General features: G+C 40.5%; 5 protein-coding genes across 8 annotated transcripts; 3 read left to right on the top strand and 2 right to left on the bottom strand.

Annotated features, from left to right (window-relative positions):
- The first annotated feature begins 504 nt into the window (after positions 1–504).
- Positions 505–2,205, top strand: LOC106416143 (high mobility group B protein 2). 2 transcript variants are annotated; one of them, XM_013856978.2, is made up of 8 exons: positions 505–703; positions 956–1,004; positions 1,115–1,219; positions 1,324–1,381; positions 1,452–1,496; positions 1,590–1,670; positions 1,776–1,865; positions 1,950–2,205. In XM_013856978.2, exons 2-8 carry the CDS (start codon positions 964–966, stop codon positions 1,965–1,967), a joined length of 438 nt encoding a protein of 145 aa, XP_013712432.2. In that variant the 5' UTR covers positions 505–703; positions 956–963; the 3' UTR covers positions 1,968–2,205. The 2 variants fall into 2 exon arrangements, with proteins under 2 accessions (XP_013712432.2, XP_048594035.1); XM_048738078.1 differs by lacking the exon at positions 505–703 and adding an exon at positions 711–777.
- A 138-nt stretch (positions 2,206–2,343) lies between these two features.
- On the top strand, positions 2,344–7,455 carry LOC106415826 (actin cytoskeleton-regulatory complex protein pan1-like). Of its 2 annotated transcripts, none has more exons than XM_048738073.1 (12): positions 2,344–2,855; positions 3,418–4,543; positions 4,625–4,843; positions 4,925–5,130; positions 5,241–5,315; positions 5,447–5,518; positions 5,599–5,697; positions 5,772–5,843; positions 5,932–6,046; positions 6,141–6,209; positions 6,323–6,621; positions 6,711–7,455. In XM_048738073.1, the coding sequence occupies exons 1-12, from the start codon at positions 2,715–2,717 to the stop codon at positions 7,242–7,244; spliced, it is 3,027 nt and encodes a 1,008-aa protein (XP_048594030.1). In that variant the 5' UTR covers positions 2,344–2,714; the 3' UTR covers positions 7,245–7,455. The 2 variants fall into 2 exon arrangements, with proteins under 2 accessions (XP_048594030.1, XP_048594029.1); XM_048738072.1 differs by having other exon boundaries at positions 6,308–6,621.
- Positions 7,419–8,717, bottom strand: LOC106415828 (coiled-coil domain-containing protein 115-like). The gene is made up of 6 exons (XM_013856628.3): positions 8,463–8,717; positions 8,254–8,371; positions 8,017–8,163; positions 7,897–7,949; positions 7,737–7,824; positions 7,419–7,635 (listed from the first exon to the last, which is right to left on the bottom strand). Exons 1-6 carry the CDS (start codon positions 8,622–8,624, stop codon positions 7,559–7,561), a joined length of 645 nt encoding a protein of 214 aa, XP_013712082.1. The 5' UTR covers positions 8,625–8,717; the 3' UTR covers positions 7,419–7,558.
- A 236-nt stretch (positions 8,718–8,953) lies between these two features.
- Positions 8,954–12,771, top strand: LOC106415506 (U-box domain-containing protein 44-like). 2 transcript variants are annotated; one of them, XM_048738075.1, is made up of 3 exons: positions 8,954–9,242; positions 9,688–10,540; positions 11,044–12,771. In XM_048738075.1, the coding sequence occupies exons 2-3, from the start codon at positions 9,706–9,708 to the stop codon at positions 12,597–12,599; spliced, it is 2,391 nt and encodes a 796-aa protein (XP_048594032.1). In that variant the 5' UTR covers positions 8,954–9,242; positions 9,688–9,705; the 3' UTR covers positions 12,600–12,771. The 2 variants fall into 2 exon arrangements, with proteins under 2 accessions (XP_048594032.1, XP_048594031.1); XM_048738074.1 differs by having other exon boundaries at positions 8,956–9,242; positions 9,699–10,540.
- Positions 12,772–13,710: 939 nt separating this feature from the next.
- LOC106414070 (putative F-box/kelch-repeat protein At1g20790) lies at positions 13,711–15,975 on the bottom strand. The gene has a single exon (XM_013854782.3). It carries the CDS (start codon positions 15,003–15,005, stop codon positions 13,869–13,871), a length of 1,137 nt encoding a protein of 378 aa, XP_013710236.2. The 5' UTR covers positions 15,006–15,975; the 3' UTR covers positions 13,711–13,868.
- Between the last annotated feature and the right edge of the window lie 85 nt (positions 15,976–16,060).

Here is a 16,060-nt window from a genome sequence, read left to right as displayed (position 1 = left end):
TCAAATTCATCAAAACACTTTTTTTTTCTAATTGGAAACTATAACTTAATTAAACAACATCAAACATTCGAATCGACAAAGATGATATGTAAAATCGCAAAGATGATTCATGAAGGAGGAGCTCATATATACACACACCCACTTTCACCCCTAAATCAGAAACCCTAGAAATCAAAAGGCAAACCGACCCAAACCGAACTGAATCGAGTGGAATTTTTAATTTCATAAACCGGATGACCGACGCAGTGAACCGAACCGAATAATCGAGGGAGAGATATTAATGCGAATAAATATAAATCGCAATTACTGCTACGATTAATTATCATGATTAAGGGGGAAGGGCAGCAGAGAGTCATATCACTTGCCGCTGAATACGAAGAAGCACATGAGGAAACACATAAGCGAGACCAAAAATTAAACCTTGAAGAGGTCTCCCCCAATGATGAGAAACCACACGGATCGATGACGTGGCGATATATATTTGAAATCCCGCCTAAACCCCTTGGCTTTTTACATCTCGTGCGAAATTCAATTTTTTTCGCCCTTTATTGACCAAAGATATTTTTACAACTCTCCCCACTAGCCCCCCTCTCTTAATCTCTCGGCCTCTCACTTGAATCTCCTCACAACACACGTACGATTCCTTTCCTCTGCTCTCCTCTCTCTCTCTCTCTCTACAAACCCTGCGATCCTCTTCCTCAAGGTGAGAATCCTCCGATCTTCTTCGTTTTCTTAGTTTTGATTCTTCGCAGCTTCTCTCTCGAATTCGTTTATTTGGTGATAATCGCTTTTATATATGTTCTGAGTCGAATATTCTCTCTGTTTAGCTAGATTTTGCGATTATAAGCAATCGCTGACTAGTTTCTAAATCTTCTCGATGTTGTGTATCGATCTCGTATGAGAGGTTTATCCTTGGTAGATTCTTCGCTGATCTCTTTGATATACGTTTTTGCAGATTCGAGTATGAAAGGAGGTAAATCGAAGACTGAAACCAGGAGCTCCAAGTACGTTTCAGCCAGATCCACTTTGTGATTATTTATTTAATTGCCTAGTTAGTCAATAGATCTTAATCGTTTTCTGATGTGGTGGATTGCGTTTGTTTGTTGATGATTAGGCTCTCTGTGGCTAAGAAGCCTGCTAAAGCAGCAGGTCGTAGCAAAGCGGCGGCTAAGGATCCTAACAAACCTAAGAGGCCAGCCAGTGCCTTCTTCGTTTTCATGTAATCATTTTAATATAATATGTTTGTTCTTGATTTAATCCTTTGTTACTACTTGCGTTGACTGTATCGATTTGACTTTATTTTTTTGCTGTTATGATCTGAAGGGAGGACTTCCGTCAGACTTACAAGAAGGATCACCCCAACAACAAATCTGTTGCTGCTGTGAGTGTTATCTTCTTTACCATGGGCTTTTCATGCTGTATACTGATGATGAACCTTTAATGTTAAACAGGTTGGTAAAGCTGGTGGAGAGAAGTGGAAGTCGTTGTCTGACGCTGTACGTTCTCTAATCTCAGTTGATTATAGTTTGTGCATTTACATATGCTTATATGAGTGTTGCTTAACCTTTTGAGTTGTATTATGTTTGTAGGAGAAGGCTCCCTTCGTAGCTAAGGCTGATAAGCGCAAGGTTGAGTATGAGAAGACCATGAAAGCCTACAACAAGAAGCTGGTATGTCTTGTTTCCAGCGAATCCTTTAACCAGCAGAGCATGTTCGTGGTTGTTTAAGAGTGAGTGGTACTGGTTGACTAACGTTCATGTGTTGTTGTTTTTCAGGAGGAAGGTCCAAAGGAGGACGAGGAGGAATCTGACAAGTCTGTGTCCGAGGTGAATGATGAGGATGATGCCGATGATGGTAGTGATGAGGTTAGTCTTTAAAGATCATTACAACTCTATTTAGTTGCTGTATTTGTATCACCATCATCTAAAAACTTCTGTTTTGATATGTAGGAGGAAGACGATGACTAAAAGAAGTTGAAGCTGGTAGCACAATATAGGACGCTACAACAAGGATCTCTCGGATGTTTTTTATTTTCTTTCTTTTTACTGATGTTTTCAACTTAGTAAAAGCTGCCACTATCTCTCTGATTATGATTCTACGGGTAATGGAAAAAGTGTGTGTAGAATGTTTGAATGGGAGATATGCACCTCTATGTAACGATTTAGCTTTTTTATCATTCTGAAATATGTTATCATCTTACTGGTCTTTATAATCTCTTCCGCTTCTGCATCTCTAACTAAATGCTAATTTGGAAGTTTCATTAAACTCAACGTTCATGTTTTCACATGGCAACTCAAAATGGCACATTGGACAAACATGACTGGTTCCTAAAACCGTTCCGCAAGGTAGTGGTGATGAGTCTTTCTCCATTTGTGAATTAGAGCTAGATATTTTATTCTTCGGTCTTCTATACTTATTGAGCCAATGGGAAGCTTACTTACTGGTAGTCTCATCGAAATACATTTAGAAAGCCTCTTCGATATGAGGACGAAAGTAGATATTGTAGGAAACGTAGGATAAATTTGGATACACAGACAAGATTGCAACCCAATCTCAAATTGTAATTTTCCATTGCGACAATGGACCTTAAGTGGTCTTTTTAAGCCCATTTATGCCTTTTTTGTTTGTTGCATCTGTTCAAATCGGGCAAGGAGAATTCTGGTGGAGATGATTTGGAAGCTCGAATCTTAAATATATAGGGTGATCCCTCGAAAATGGGAGGGCAGAATCCGAACATGGATCAATTCGAGGCGTACTTCAAGAGAGCTGATTTGGACGGAGATGGTCGGATCAGTGGAGCCGAAGCTGTTGGCTTTTTTCAAGGATCTGGCTTGCCCAAGCCAGTTCTCTTCCAGGTTAAAGAAAAAAAAAGCTCTTCTTGATCTGATTTGGGGTTTTTTGAAATGCCGTTAATTTTGTTACTTCCATTTGAATTGCATACTTTATTGTTAGATTCTGAATAGCCTATGAACTGAGTAAGAAGTTACAAAGATCCTGGCTTTCATAGGAGCAGCCTTTAAGCTAGGACCTGTTGTGCAGAAGTTACAAGTGTGTGCTGTTAAGATTCTATGTTGGACGCATGACAGCTGAATTCTCTTTCCCAATACGGAGTAAACTTAGTGGCATCTATTCATTTTCTGTTTAGAGAAACTGCTAAGAATCTTCCAAATGATTGCTTTTCTAAGTTTGTGGCTGTGTTTCTTTAATCTCGTTGCTTGGAGTGTTTCTATGGCATTTTAAGACCATTATCCAGGAATGGAGGTTTATTGTCAATTCTTATCATGGTGGATATATAAGCTTTCTTCCTTTTGTCGGTGTATTTGAATCTAGAAACTTTCTTGCATATAATATTTCCTTGGAGGAGTTCTATCAGAATATAGAATTTGCCTACTATCAGATGTGTTTCTGCGTTTGTAGATATGGTCGCTTTCTGATCGATCAGGCAGTGGTTTCCTTGGTCGGCAAGACTTTTATAACTCTCTGAGGCTTGTAACAGTGGCACAGAGCAAGAGAGACCTGACACCTGAGATTGTTAACGCAGCACTCAATACTCCTGCCGCAGCCAAAATACCAGCGCCCAGAATTAACCTTTCAGCTATTCCTGCACCCCAACCTAATCCTCCTGCTACCACAGCTCGTCCGGTTTCCTCAGCTGGGTATCAGAATGCTGGGTTCAGAGGACCAGGTGCTCCAAATGCGAATGTCAACCAGAATTATTTTCCACCTCAGCAGAACCAGCAAGTGAGACCTAATCAAGGAGCATCTGGGCTGACTTCACTTAGACCAAATGCCTTACCAGGTCAATTTCAACCAGTTCCTGTTGGTAGTGCCACTCGTCCTTCTCAGACCATTCCCACTGGTGCACCTGATCCTGGTGGTTCAGAATATAGACCAAGTGCCTTACCAGGTCAATTTCAGCCAGGTCCTGTTGGTAGTGTTACTCGTCCTCCTGAGGCTGTTGTGCCCACTAGTGCACCTGGTCCTGGTGGTTCAGCATTTAATCTTAATAATTTGTATGCTGGAAACACCAGCGGATACTCGTCAGGCTTTGGAGGGGGCAGCTTAGCAGCACCTTCTCCTGGTTTAAAACCGGAGTCACAAATAGATCCAAAAGCGCTAGTTATATCTGGAAACGGAGGTGACATGTTTTCTTCCTTCCAGGAAAGACCACAACCCACTCTGAGTAACTCTTCAATCAGTTCAGCCATCGTTCCTGCTTCGGCTGGAACCCAACCTCCACCGAAGCCTAATGCTCTTGACTCTCTACAGAGTTCTTCCTCAATGCTGCCAGCAGGGAATCAACCTCAGCAGCCAAGGCCAACAGCAAGCTCACAGGGTCCATCCTCCGGTTTGCCACATGGAAGTGCAGTTGGACCCGGCCATCCAACTCCTGCTGGAAATAATCAGCCTCCTTGGCCAAAAATGAAACCCTCCGATGTGCAGAAATACACAAAGGTGTTTATTGAAGTTGATAGTGACAGGGATGGGAGAATCACTGGTGAGCAGGCGAGGAATCTGTTCTTAAGCTGGAGGCTACCCAGGGGTAAGGATCTTCGATCTTTCAGTACAAATGATTATGCTATAAGTTGTTTATGCTAACATTTTTCGTTTTGCTCGGTTCCAGAGGTATTGAAGCATGTGTGGGAACTGTCTGATCAGGACAATGATACTATGCTTTCTCTGAGGGAGTTCTGCATTTCGTTGTATTTGATGGAGCGGTATAAAGAAGGCCGTCCTCTCCCACCAGCACTTCCTAGCAGCATCATGTATGATGAAACACTCTTATCTCTCTCGGGTGCACCTAGTCGTGGTTATGCAAATGCTGGATGGGGATCTGGTCAAGGTATTGCTCATAATTCATGCATTTTAGTCATCGTCTCCCTTTCTCTGATACTTCACTTTATTGAAAATTCTCTATTTCAAGGTTATGTTCAGCAACCAGTGATGGGTGCGCGGCCAGTCACTCCACCGACTGGCATGAGACCGCCAGTCCCTCACCCTGGCAGTGGTATAGCATCTAATGAGCAAAGGAATCAAGCGCCTGCTTTGGATGATGCTTTTGCTAGTCACCTAGGTAACGGTTATTCTGCAAGCACGAATCCTCAAGAAACAGCAGTTGATGGGGAAAAGGTAATCATTCACATTCTACTCTGATTAAAAAAACAACTACTCTCAAGCTTAGGTATGTTCATGGACATTTTATGGGATGCTTGTGAAACAAAATTTTCTAATCTCCGTAGGTTGATGAAAAGAAGAATGCTTATATGGACTCCAGAGAGAAACTTGAATACTACCGGACGAAAATGCAGGATATTGTGAGTACTCCATTATAAAATACTCTTGTTATTTGATTATAAGTAACGGTGAATATGTGTCTCACGATGCTACTTTTTAGAGTAAGGTTTCTTGTGATGTCATTATTTCTTGTATGTTTCCTCTCTGTCAGGTCTTGTACAAAAGCAGGTGTGACAATATACTAAATGAGATCTCTGAAAGGGCTTCCGCTGACAAGCGTGAGGTGATATTCACATTAAAAAATACGTTTACTCCTTTCTCAGAGGCTATCTTTGTCTTATTACAGAACATTTTCTGCTGCAGGCTGAAACGTTGGCTAAGAAATACGAAGAGAAGTATAAGCAGGTTGCAGAATTAGGATCAAAATTAACTATTGAAGAGGCCAGGTTCCGAGAGATTGAGGTATGGCTTATTCCTTTTGGCTGGGAACATAAACTGCCGAAAACTAATGTACCAGTTTTGCTAACCCAATCCAGGGGCGGAAGATGGAACTGAGTCAAGCAATTGTGAACATGGAGCAAGGTGGTAGTGCTGATGGTCTACTTCAGGTACATGCTCTCTATGTTAATGTGATGCCTAAACTATTGAGTATCTGTTTTACATTCCTGATTTGATGCTTTACTGGACCATATTCAGGTCCGGGCTGACAGAATACAATCAGATCTAGAGGAGCTGATGAAGGCTTTAGCTGAACGTTGCAAGAAACATGGGTTGGAGGTTAAGTCGAAGGCTCTTGTAGACCTTCCCGCTGGTACTAACATATGATTCTGTCGCCTTTTCACTTCTTCCTTTCCCTCTATATGCATACAAATCATCTGGAAACTGTTAATGTTTGTGACTTACAGGTTGGCAACCTGGGATTCAAGAAGGGGCAGCTCTTTGGGATGAAGAATGGGATAAGTTTGAAGATGAAGGTACAATGTTACTTACACATTTATAAATCTATAGCTAAGCCTATAACACGGACGTTGACTGGTAATCCTCATACCGTTAAGATTTGACAAATCAAAAGAGCAAAAATCGTCAGGTGAAAAGGAAAACGGGACGGTGGATGATGGTAGTGGACCACCACCTGATTCGCCGACTCATTTAGATGAGAACTATGGACCTTTTTCAGAAACCTCAGACCACCACCATGAGAGCGAAGATGAATCAGGCAGAAGTCCTAGAGACAGTCTGGTCTCTAGGACTGCTACTGAGGTCCCTTCTCCAGATTATGCTCATGAAAAAAGTTCTGAGTTCTTTGATGACTCGAATTGGGCGAGTGCATTTGATACTAACGATGATGTGGACTCAGTGTGGGGATTAGATGCATCAAGAAGCCAGGTTAGTACACAATGCATAGTGTCTTTTAGATTTGGGATTGCTTTTCACAGTCTTCCAAGGTTTTACCGTTATAATATTGAAATTTTCAGGATGGAGATTATTTTGGTGAAAACTCAGGAAGAGCAGATTCTCCAACTTCAAGAAGCTTTGCTGGTCAGAGAAAGGGTCCATTTGGATTTGATGACTCAGTTCCCAGCACTCCACTCTCGAGATTCGGGAACTCTCCTCCTAGGTTCAGCGACGCATCAGCCAGAGATAACAACTTTGATAGCTTCTCCAGATTCGACTCCTTCAACCATAGTGAAGCTGGCGTCTCCTCCCAGCCCGAGAGACTGTCACGGTTTGATTCCATCAACAGCTCCAAAGACTTTGGGGGAGCTGCCTTCTCCAGGTTTGACTCAATCAACAGTTCCAGAGACTTTGGTGGAGGAGCTGAGAAACTTTCGAGGTTTGATTCCATCAACAGTAGCAGAGACTTTGGTGGTCCTTCACTTTCAAGATTCGACTCAATGAATAGTACAAAGGATCATGGATACTCGTTTGATGATGCAGACCCGTTTGGTTCCACAGGTCCCTTCAAAGTCTCCTTTGATGATAAAAGCCCCAAGAAAAATTCCTTCTAGCCACAGTTGATTATAAATTCTTTTTTTTTTAAATATTTTTTTTCATATATTCTTGATTGGTGAAGTTATGGTTGTTTCATAAAAATCTTGTAAAGTTTTTCCCCAAAATGTTTTGGTTGAGACAAAAGCGTTAGAAGACGGTTGTCTTATGAATTCATTTGCATATAAAAAAACTACTCCAAAACGTTGTATATTATTTGATATTTCTTTATCTCAATGTCTGTATTCTGATAAAAAAAGATACTGTGTGTATACACAGAATGTGGTAGCTACAAACTGAAAAAATTGAGGTAACGCATTGGCACATTGTGTCTTTACTTCTTTGAGATCCGCTCAAAGGCAGTTAGCATGGATGATCGTGTGTTGGCTATTTCCACAAGAGTTTCAAGAGCTGTCCCAAGGCAAAAGAGAAATGATATTTATTTCACCAGCTGTAACCTGGAACTTTTTTTTTTTAAGTGAGAGTATAGTTGGTGGTAATGAATAGTTTACCAGTCTCAAATGATAGTTGAGCACCACGCAGCTTAGGCGAGACTAGACCTCCGAATACCGACAGAGACTTAGCTCGTTCTTTCTTAATCTGGAGATTAACACACATCCGAATCAGTAAAACACATGTTGTACCTTATCTAAAAATTAAATGATTCCTCACCTCTTCATCAGCTGCTAACACGGTGGTCTCACCCTTGTCTGATGGCTTCTCTCCTAACGAATCACATAAGCAAGAGATAAGACACAGACACACAAAGGCCACGTCTTTATTTAATTTTACCAGAAACGCCTCGATGCCGTAGCTGTGGGCTACGAGGAGAGCCCATCTCCGAGTCTGCAACAGTAGAGAAGTCTTTGCCTTTCCCACTACCTCCCTTAGAAGCCCACTTGGACAAAGCAAAACAATGTACCGATCCCAAAGATTCAACTACAAGAGTCCCCGCATATAATAACTATTTGGCTTCCCACAAAAAAAAAAAATGCTAAGACTTTTATGAGTTTATGAAACCAAACATACCCTCTTGGTCTGTGACTTGCAATGTGGAAGAAGCGGAATGATCCTTGAGGTCCAAGAGAGTGGTGTTGATACGTAAAGTTCCCATAGAGTGTCGAGCACTAGCTAGATCAAACCATCCCTTCAAACAGAACACACATTATTCAACATGATCTATGCCAAAGTTCGAGTTTTTAAAGATCAGAAATGAAAAAAAGACACTACCATTTTACCTCTCGAAGCTTTGAGTTGAGAGAATCCATAAGCGTTAGATACCCATCCAACGAATCCAAGAACTGCAACAACACCTTCTCATCTCCTCGCTCAGTTTTAGCTTCTGCTTCAATGGATTCCTCTCCTCCTTCGCAAATCTCAATCTCTTCAGCTCCCGCCATCTCGATTTAGCTTCCAACAAACACGAATGATGATGATCCAATCGATCCAGAGAGAGAGAGAGAGAGAGAGAGAAGAGAACGACCCTCGAGGCTATTTTAATTCATCTTTTGCTGATACCAAGCCCAAGACCAAGCCCATCAATTAGTCTTTTTCAAGCCCATTAATGCGTCTTATAAAGCCCATTAATTTGGTAACGCGTCTGGGTCAGGTAAGTGTGTACACGGCCGACCGTTCGTCAAGTTGGCGTTTGATGGCTCCACGTCTCTCTCTCTCTCTCATGACTTTTCGATTTAAGTCAGCGTCTCGTGCTTTCATATTTTTCCAACTTTTATTTAATATCAAAGTCTCGATTTTTTTTTATTTCATTTTCCCTTCAAACCCATCTCTTGTCCCCCTTGTCTGTTCATTCCCTTATCTTTGTCTGTCTCTCTCGACAAAGGACTTCCCGTTGAATCCAAGCTCGACTCTACTTGCAGTTTGGATCCATGGACGACGTAGAAGTCACACTCTCTCTCGCGTCTTTTGCTAAAAGAGATTATTAAAGAAGCTGTCATTTATTTTCTTGCTTTGTCTCTTCTCTGAATCTCTGATACGCTACTGCGATTTGAATTACTTGGGTATGTTTCATTCTCTTGTGGTGTTTTGTAATGATTCTCCTGAAATGTTTGCTCTTTTTTTTTTGTCGGTCTCCATGAATAGTTTCTAAATTTAGTAATCTTTAGCGTTTATCGGAATGGTTTTAGAAAGATTCGATTCATATACTTTTCGTACTTTAATGTTATGGTTTTGTTTCCTTTGGTGTGAAAGAAAAAACAAAACTGTATGAATTAACTTAGTTGAATCTGGTATATATTGTCCCCTTTTATGTTGTCTGCTTCTTAACAAACTCTTGCATTTAATAACTCCATGTCTTGATTCTAGCTGCCTTTTATGATCCTCTCTGCTTGAGACCATGTTTCATTAGGCGGTAACTAGACGCTTTATATATTGACATATTTTTATATATATGGCCTTGAGCAACGGTTCTGTTTCAATAATCATTAATTCATTATGCCTTTGCAGTGAGTGGTTAGGAGTAAGATGGATGGAAGCGAGTCAGACGACAGCTCTCATTTCGAGCGAGGCGTAGACCACATCTACGAAGCATTCATCTGCCCCTTGACAAAAGAAGTCATGCACGACCCCGTCACGTTAGAGAACGGACGAACATTCGAGCGTGAAGCCATCGAGAAATGGTTCAAGAAATGTCGCGACGGTAATAAGCCTCCCTCTTGTCCTATAACTTCCCAGGAGCTGAGTAGCGCCGACGTGAGCCCCAGCATAGCTCTGCGTAACACTATAGAAGAGTGGAGATGGAGGAACGACGCCGCGAAGCTAGACGTCGCTCGTCAGGCGCTGTTTCTAGGGAACGACGAGAGTGATGTTTTGCAGGCTTTGATGAACGTGAGGCAGATCTGCAGGAGCATACGTTCGAACAGGCAAGGCGTGCGTAACTCTCAGCTTGTGCGTATGATCATCGACGTGTTGAAAAGTAACAGCCATAAAGTGAGGTACAAGGCTTTGCAGACGCTTCAAGTTGTTGTTGAAGGAGATGAGGAGAGCAAGGGGATACTTGCTGAAGGGGACACTGTGCGTACGCTGGTTAAGTTCTTGTCGCACGAGCCGTCAAAGGGGAAAGAGGCAGCGGTTTCGTTGCTGTTCGAGCTCTCCAAGTCTGAGGCTTTGTGCGAGAAGATTGGTTCGGTTAATGGAGCGCTTATCTTATTGGTTGGTTTGACAAGCAGCAACTCGGTGAACGTCTCTATTGTTGACAAAGCTGAGAGAACGTTGGAGAACATGGAGAGGTCTGAGGAAGTTGTTAGACAGATGGCTTCTTATGGTAGACTCCAGCCTCTTCTAGGAAAAATCCTCGAAGGTGATTAATCGGTCTCTATTGGGCCTGCGGATTTGGGTAGTTTGGGTAATTTGGTTAGTTCGGTTCTATCATAAATCTTATTGAATTAAAATTCGGTTCGGTTAGTTTGGTTTTTGAAAATCGTACTAAAGTTTTTTATTTCGGTCATATTTTGGTTTAATTTTGTTAAAATTTTGGATAAGTTTGGTTAGTATAGTTTTGAAATTTGGTTAGTTCGGTTAGTTGGGTTTGAGTATTTGGTATGGTTTGGTTATAATTTTTTTTAGTTTTTTTTTCCTAAAGAAAACCAAGTAGTCGATTGCCGAACCAAACCAAAAACCAAACTTTTATAAGAAACCTACCGAACCCCTAACCGAACTAATCGAAAATTTTGGTTCCGTTCGACGGTTCGGTTTGGTTCAAAATCCCAGCCTAGTCTCTACTGTGTTTATCTATTAGCTGACAGAACTGCTTCCCTTTGCTTGGTTTTGATCTAACAACATCACCACCTCCGCTTTGTGCAGGTTCACCCGAAACAAAACACTCCATGACCACCTTTCTCGGGGAGCTTTCCTTAAACAATGACACAAAGGTTTATATCGCTCAGACAGTTGGTTCTTCTCTAGTCGATCTAATGAGAAGTGGCGACATGACCCAACGAGAAGCTGCTTTGAGAGCTCTCAACAACATCTCATCTTACGAAGGGAGTGCCAAACTTTTGATCGGCATAGGCATTCTCCCTCCACTCATCAAAGATCTCTTCTACGTAGGACCAAACAACCTCCCCATCCGCTTGAAAGAAGTCTCAGCCACTATCCTCGCCAACATAGTCAACATCGGATACGACTTTGACAAAGCCACTCTCGTTTCAGACAACAGAGTTGAGAATCTTTTATACTTGATCAGCAACACTGGTCCATCCATCCAGTGCAAGCTCTTGGAGGTTCTCGTCGGACTCACAACCTGTCAGAAAACAGTCATCCACGTGGTCTCGGCGATTAAAACCTCAGGAGCCATCATCAGTTTGGTCCAGTTCGTTGAGGTCAAAGAGAACGAGGATCTGCGTTTGGCTTCCGTGAAGCTTCTCCATAACCTTTCACCGTTCATGAGCGAGGAGCTAGCCGACGCGTTACGCGGCACTGCTGGACAGCTTGATAGCCTCGTTGCCATCATTTCTGAGAAGATACCGATCTCCGAAGAGCAGGCTGCAGCAGCTGGACTATTAGCTGAGCTTCCGGAGAGAGACTTGGCTCTGACTCGGGAGATGCTAAGCATCGGTGCGTTTGAGAAAATCATCTCGAAAGTTGTCGGAATCCGCCAAGGGGAGATCAAAGGGATGAGGTTTGAGAGAAACTTTCTAGAAGGGCTTGTGCGTATACTCTCCAGGATCACTTTCGCTTTCAGCAACGAGACTCGAGGTATAACCTTTTGCCGTGAGTACAACGTTGCGTCTCTCTTCATTAATCTGATTCAGTCCAACGGTCAAGACACTATCCAGATGGTTTCCGCAATGGCTTTAGAGAATCTTTCTCTAGAGTCTATTAACTTATCACACATGCCTGACCTGCCTCCTCCGAGCTGCGGCTCCATCTTCTCATGTATGAGCAGACCTCCCGTTATAACAGGTCTATGCAAGATCCACCACGGAGTATGTTCTCTAAGAGAAACGTTCTGCCTCGTGGAAGGAGGAGCTGTGGAGAAGCTAGTGGCGTTACTAGACCACGAGAATGATAAAGTGGTCGAGGCCTCGCTCGCGGCGCTTTCGAGCTTGTTAGAAGACGGTTTAGATGTGGAGAGAGGGGTGAAGATACTCGATGAAGCCGACGGGATAAGGCATGTGCTGAACGTTCTGACGGAGAACAGGACGGAGAAGCTGACGAGGAGAGCGGTTTGGTTGGTGGAGAGGATATTGAGGATCGAAGACATAGCGAGAGAGGTGGCGGAGCAGCCGAACGTGAGCGCTTCGCTTGTGGACGCTTTTCAAAACGGCGATTTCAGGACGCGGCAGATCGCTGAGAACGCGTTGAAACATATAGACAAGATCCCCAACTTCTCGGGTATATTCCCGAACATGGCATAGGTTGGAGGGAGATGTCTTTTTTTAATATGTCCAGTGAGGTTTTAGTGATTTAAAAAAAATACTTTTGAGGGTATATGTTGTAAATTTTGATTCTTGTTTGCGTTTGCTGTAAGCTATTTGATTTGTTTGTTTATATCGTACTCTGGTAATTGGAATCATTTGAGAGGTCTCAGATTTTAGTATGAAAACTACTTACTAGGTTTGAGGTTAACGTAAGGTAAGGGTTACTAATGCTCTTTATATAATAGTAGCCAGAGCAAGAGTGCATTAGGTTCTAGATGTTTAGGATTCGTTCGGCTATTTAGAAAATTGGAAGAAATTTAAGAACCAACTAATATCTGATATAAGTTCGAATCAATTCAGTTTTTCGGTTAATTCATGCTAAAATTAGAAATTTGGGTCTCTGGATATCATATGTATTTTTTTTTGGGGGGGGGGGGGGGGGGGGGGGGGGGGGAAGAAGGTTTCAAATAAAAATTTGGATAATTCAGATTTTCGGATAATACTCTTTGTAATTTGTTTTTTTTTGCTATTTTTGAGTTTATTTGATTATTGTAAAATTAAATATAGTTTATATTTATAAGTATATAAATTATATTATATAGAAATTCAGTATCCATTCGATTTTGGTTTGGTTCAGTTCAGTTTCGGTTTGATTCGTTTTTTGTTATAAAATATAATATCCGTTCGGATAACTGGTAAAATTCAAACTCGAACCGAACCTCTTTTCAGTTTGGTTTGGTTCTTCAGTTCGAGATAAATGTTCCCAAGCTTATGCTAAAGTAACCAAGTAGCGAGCCAAATTAATGTAGGAGGGTCACAAATCATGGCCTGTTAGTTATTTTGTTCTTCTTTTGGTTTAGTATAATTGATTATTGTGTTTGTGGCCTCATATAATGATTCTTAACAATGTTTTATTAACGTTCAGCTTAATACATCTTCACTACCAGATATTTATAATCTTCAAAATTTTAGGACTAAAACTATGAATAAAACAATTGAATAAATGAGATCAATCAAATTCCTATTTTATAAATTTTTGTTTAGAAGATTGTTTTTTTTTAAGAAAAAGAAGTTAAATCCCCACGTTTGAAGAGAGTGAAATTGAAGATTTGAATATAAAACAAATGCAAACTTTATTCAATGCAACTAGTTATGAGGTTACATGGTTTAGCAGAATTCAAAAGTACTGGAAGCAAATTGCAGAAATTGAAACATAAAACGGAAAAGAAACAGCGCCCTCCCTCTTCACTTGTCTAATCAACGGATTTAAATTCTGAAATGGCCATGAATCAGCTCCATAATGCCCTCTACAGAGACTCGACGTTGGTATCTAAACTTAGTGAAGAAACTGAGCATGGACCCATTATTCTGATCCTGTAGTCCGATTACAGAAGACCACGACGGCTTGAACTGATAAATATCAAGACCTGCATCGGACCACTCTGGAACCACACCCACGACTTCCCATGTGTTCGCTCTCAAGTCATAGCCATAGATTACATGTTCTATTTTATCCTTCGTCCTCACCAATACATGCCTACCATCAAACCCCACCACGCACCAGCACGAGAGCATTCTTTGGTGCACCGGCTCGTTCTTGATCCGTCTCGTGAGGATCCATTTAGGATTAGTGAAGATATTCTCGAGGGCATAAAGGTAAACCATTTCCTCCGTTGCTAAGATCAATGTCAGATAGTTATCGCCAGCACCGAGCAAGAGTTTCGCTCCCACTTGCTGATCGAATTTGGTCGGAACCAGAAGTGCTTTCTCTGTTTCGGGATTGAAAGTTATAATACTTCCATCGCTTCTCAACCAGTAGAGACACCCTTGGAGGTAAACCGGTTTCATATCCCTCCTGAGATCGCTTGAGGGACAAGTAATCTTGGTTTTTGATATTTTCCATGAGTTCCCTGCGTAAATATGAAATCCATACATGGTTTCACCTGGATTCGAAGCAGCGACCTCCGTTATGCAGACGATTTTGAACCTCTGAGTGGTTTCATTGATTTGATCAACTGCAAATCCGATGCTCTTCTTTGTTTCCAAGAAGTGGTAATCAAGGAAACGGAACTTCTTTGTGAGGGGATTGGCGACGCAAAAACATTCATGAACGAATATTAAGATAATGCCGGAGCAGTAACCGAGGATGAAGCATTCTGAGGGACCTTCGCTACAGAATGGCCAAACATCTCCAACAGGGTGGAAACATGAGAATTTGGAGCCATATACCCCGGTGTGAAGCAAACTTGATCCGGTCCGAGACCAGTATAGAGATTTGAAACTCGGACCTTTGGTTATATGTTCCATAGATTTATTCGTGCATCGCATCATCACAAGAGATTTGGGATCTAACCTTAAGAGAATGTCCTCTTGGAGATTCAGAGGTAAGCTATCCATGGCCATAGAAATAGATTTTATGCTTAGTTTTCTAGATGATTTTTTCTTGTTTTTGCTTCAGCTATGTATTAAGTGTATGTATATATAATCTTATAAAAAATATATTTTAGAAATAAAATCTTTTAAATACTCCTAAATCAGTAGATTTCTTAATAATACCAAAATCATATTAACTCATTATGTTGACTATCGAGTCAGTAATAATTGATTTAACCTCCGTTTATTATAAACAAACGGCAGTTAAAACATCTTCATATGAAAAGAAATAAGACGAAGTCTGAATTTCACTTTAAAATTCATAATTCTTCTTTAGTTTCTTCTGTTTTTCTTTCCAATAGCAAATATAGGAGAATGAAATCAGAATTGAAAATGTAAAAATGATATTTTAAGATTTTATATTTTATCCGCTGTCATTTTGACTACCGTTACAATTAACGATCGTCAAATGATATTTATTGTTAACAAGAATAAAATCTGATTTATGGTCAACATAAGATTTATATCTTTGGATTACAAAAAATTATATGTTTTGGTAAAAATGCAATAATAGTTCACTATTGTAACGGACTGGCATTTCAACACTATTCGAGAATATAATAAGTTGCATCTTTTTTAAGTTTTCTGGTATTCGCATTGTTATTGGTGCTAAATTAATTACATATTTAATTAAATTACATATTGACTAAATAAAAAATAACATTTTCATCAAATTCTTATTTTTCTGAACAATCGTCAAAGTTTGCTATATTAAATCACTAAGATTTTGATGTTCTTAAATTTTCATATAAATACTTTTTGCGACCTAGGGCTACCGCTTGACTTCCTCATGGACTCATACAACTTCGTCTACCAACTTTTGTTTGTTGGTTCGTTCTTCTAAAAGATTGAAAGATTTTCATTATCTAAATGATCTAAATATATTGCACAAAATACTTTATGGTAATTAAATATGTTCTTTATATAATAACATATATAATGCTTCATAAAATTATTTTTAGCAATCATGTATTTCTAAACTATATAAAATATTTCAAAAGTTTCAGTATTATATACCTTAAACT

The sequence above is a fragment of the Brassica napus genome, chromosome A8, assembly GCF_020379485.1.
Source record: "Brassica napus cultivar Da-Ae chromosome A8, Da-Ae, whole genome shotgun sequence".
Classification (NCBI taxonomy): domain Eukaryota; kingdom Viridiplantae; phylum Streptophyta; class Magnoliopsida; order Brassicales; family Brassicaceae; genus Brassica; species Brassica napus.
Note: the sequence above shows the minus strand (reverse complement) of the source record. Positions and strands in the feature narration are given on the sequence as shown.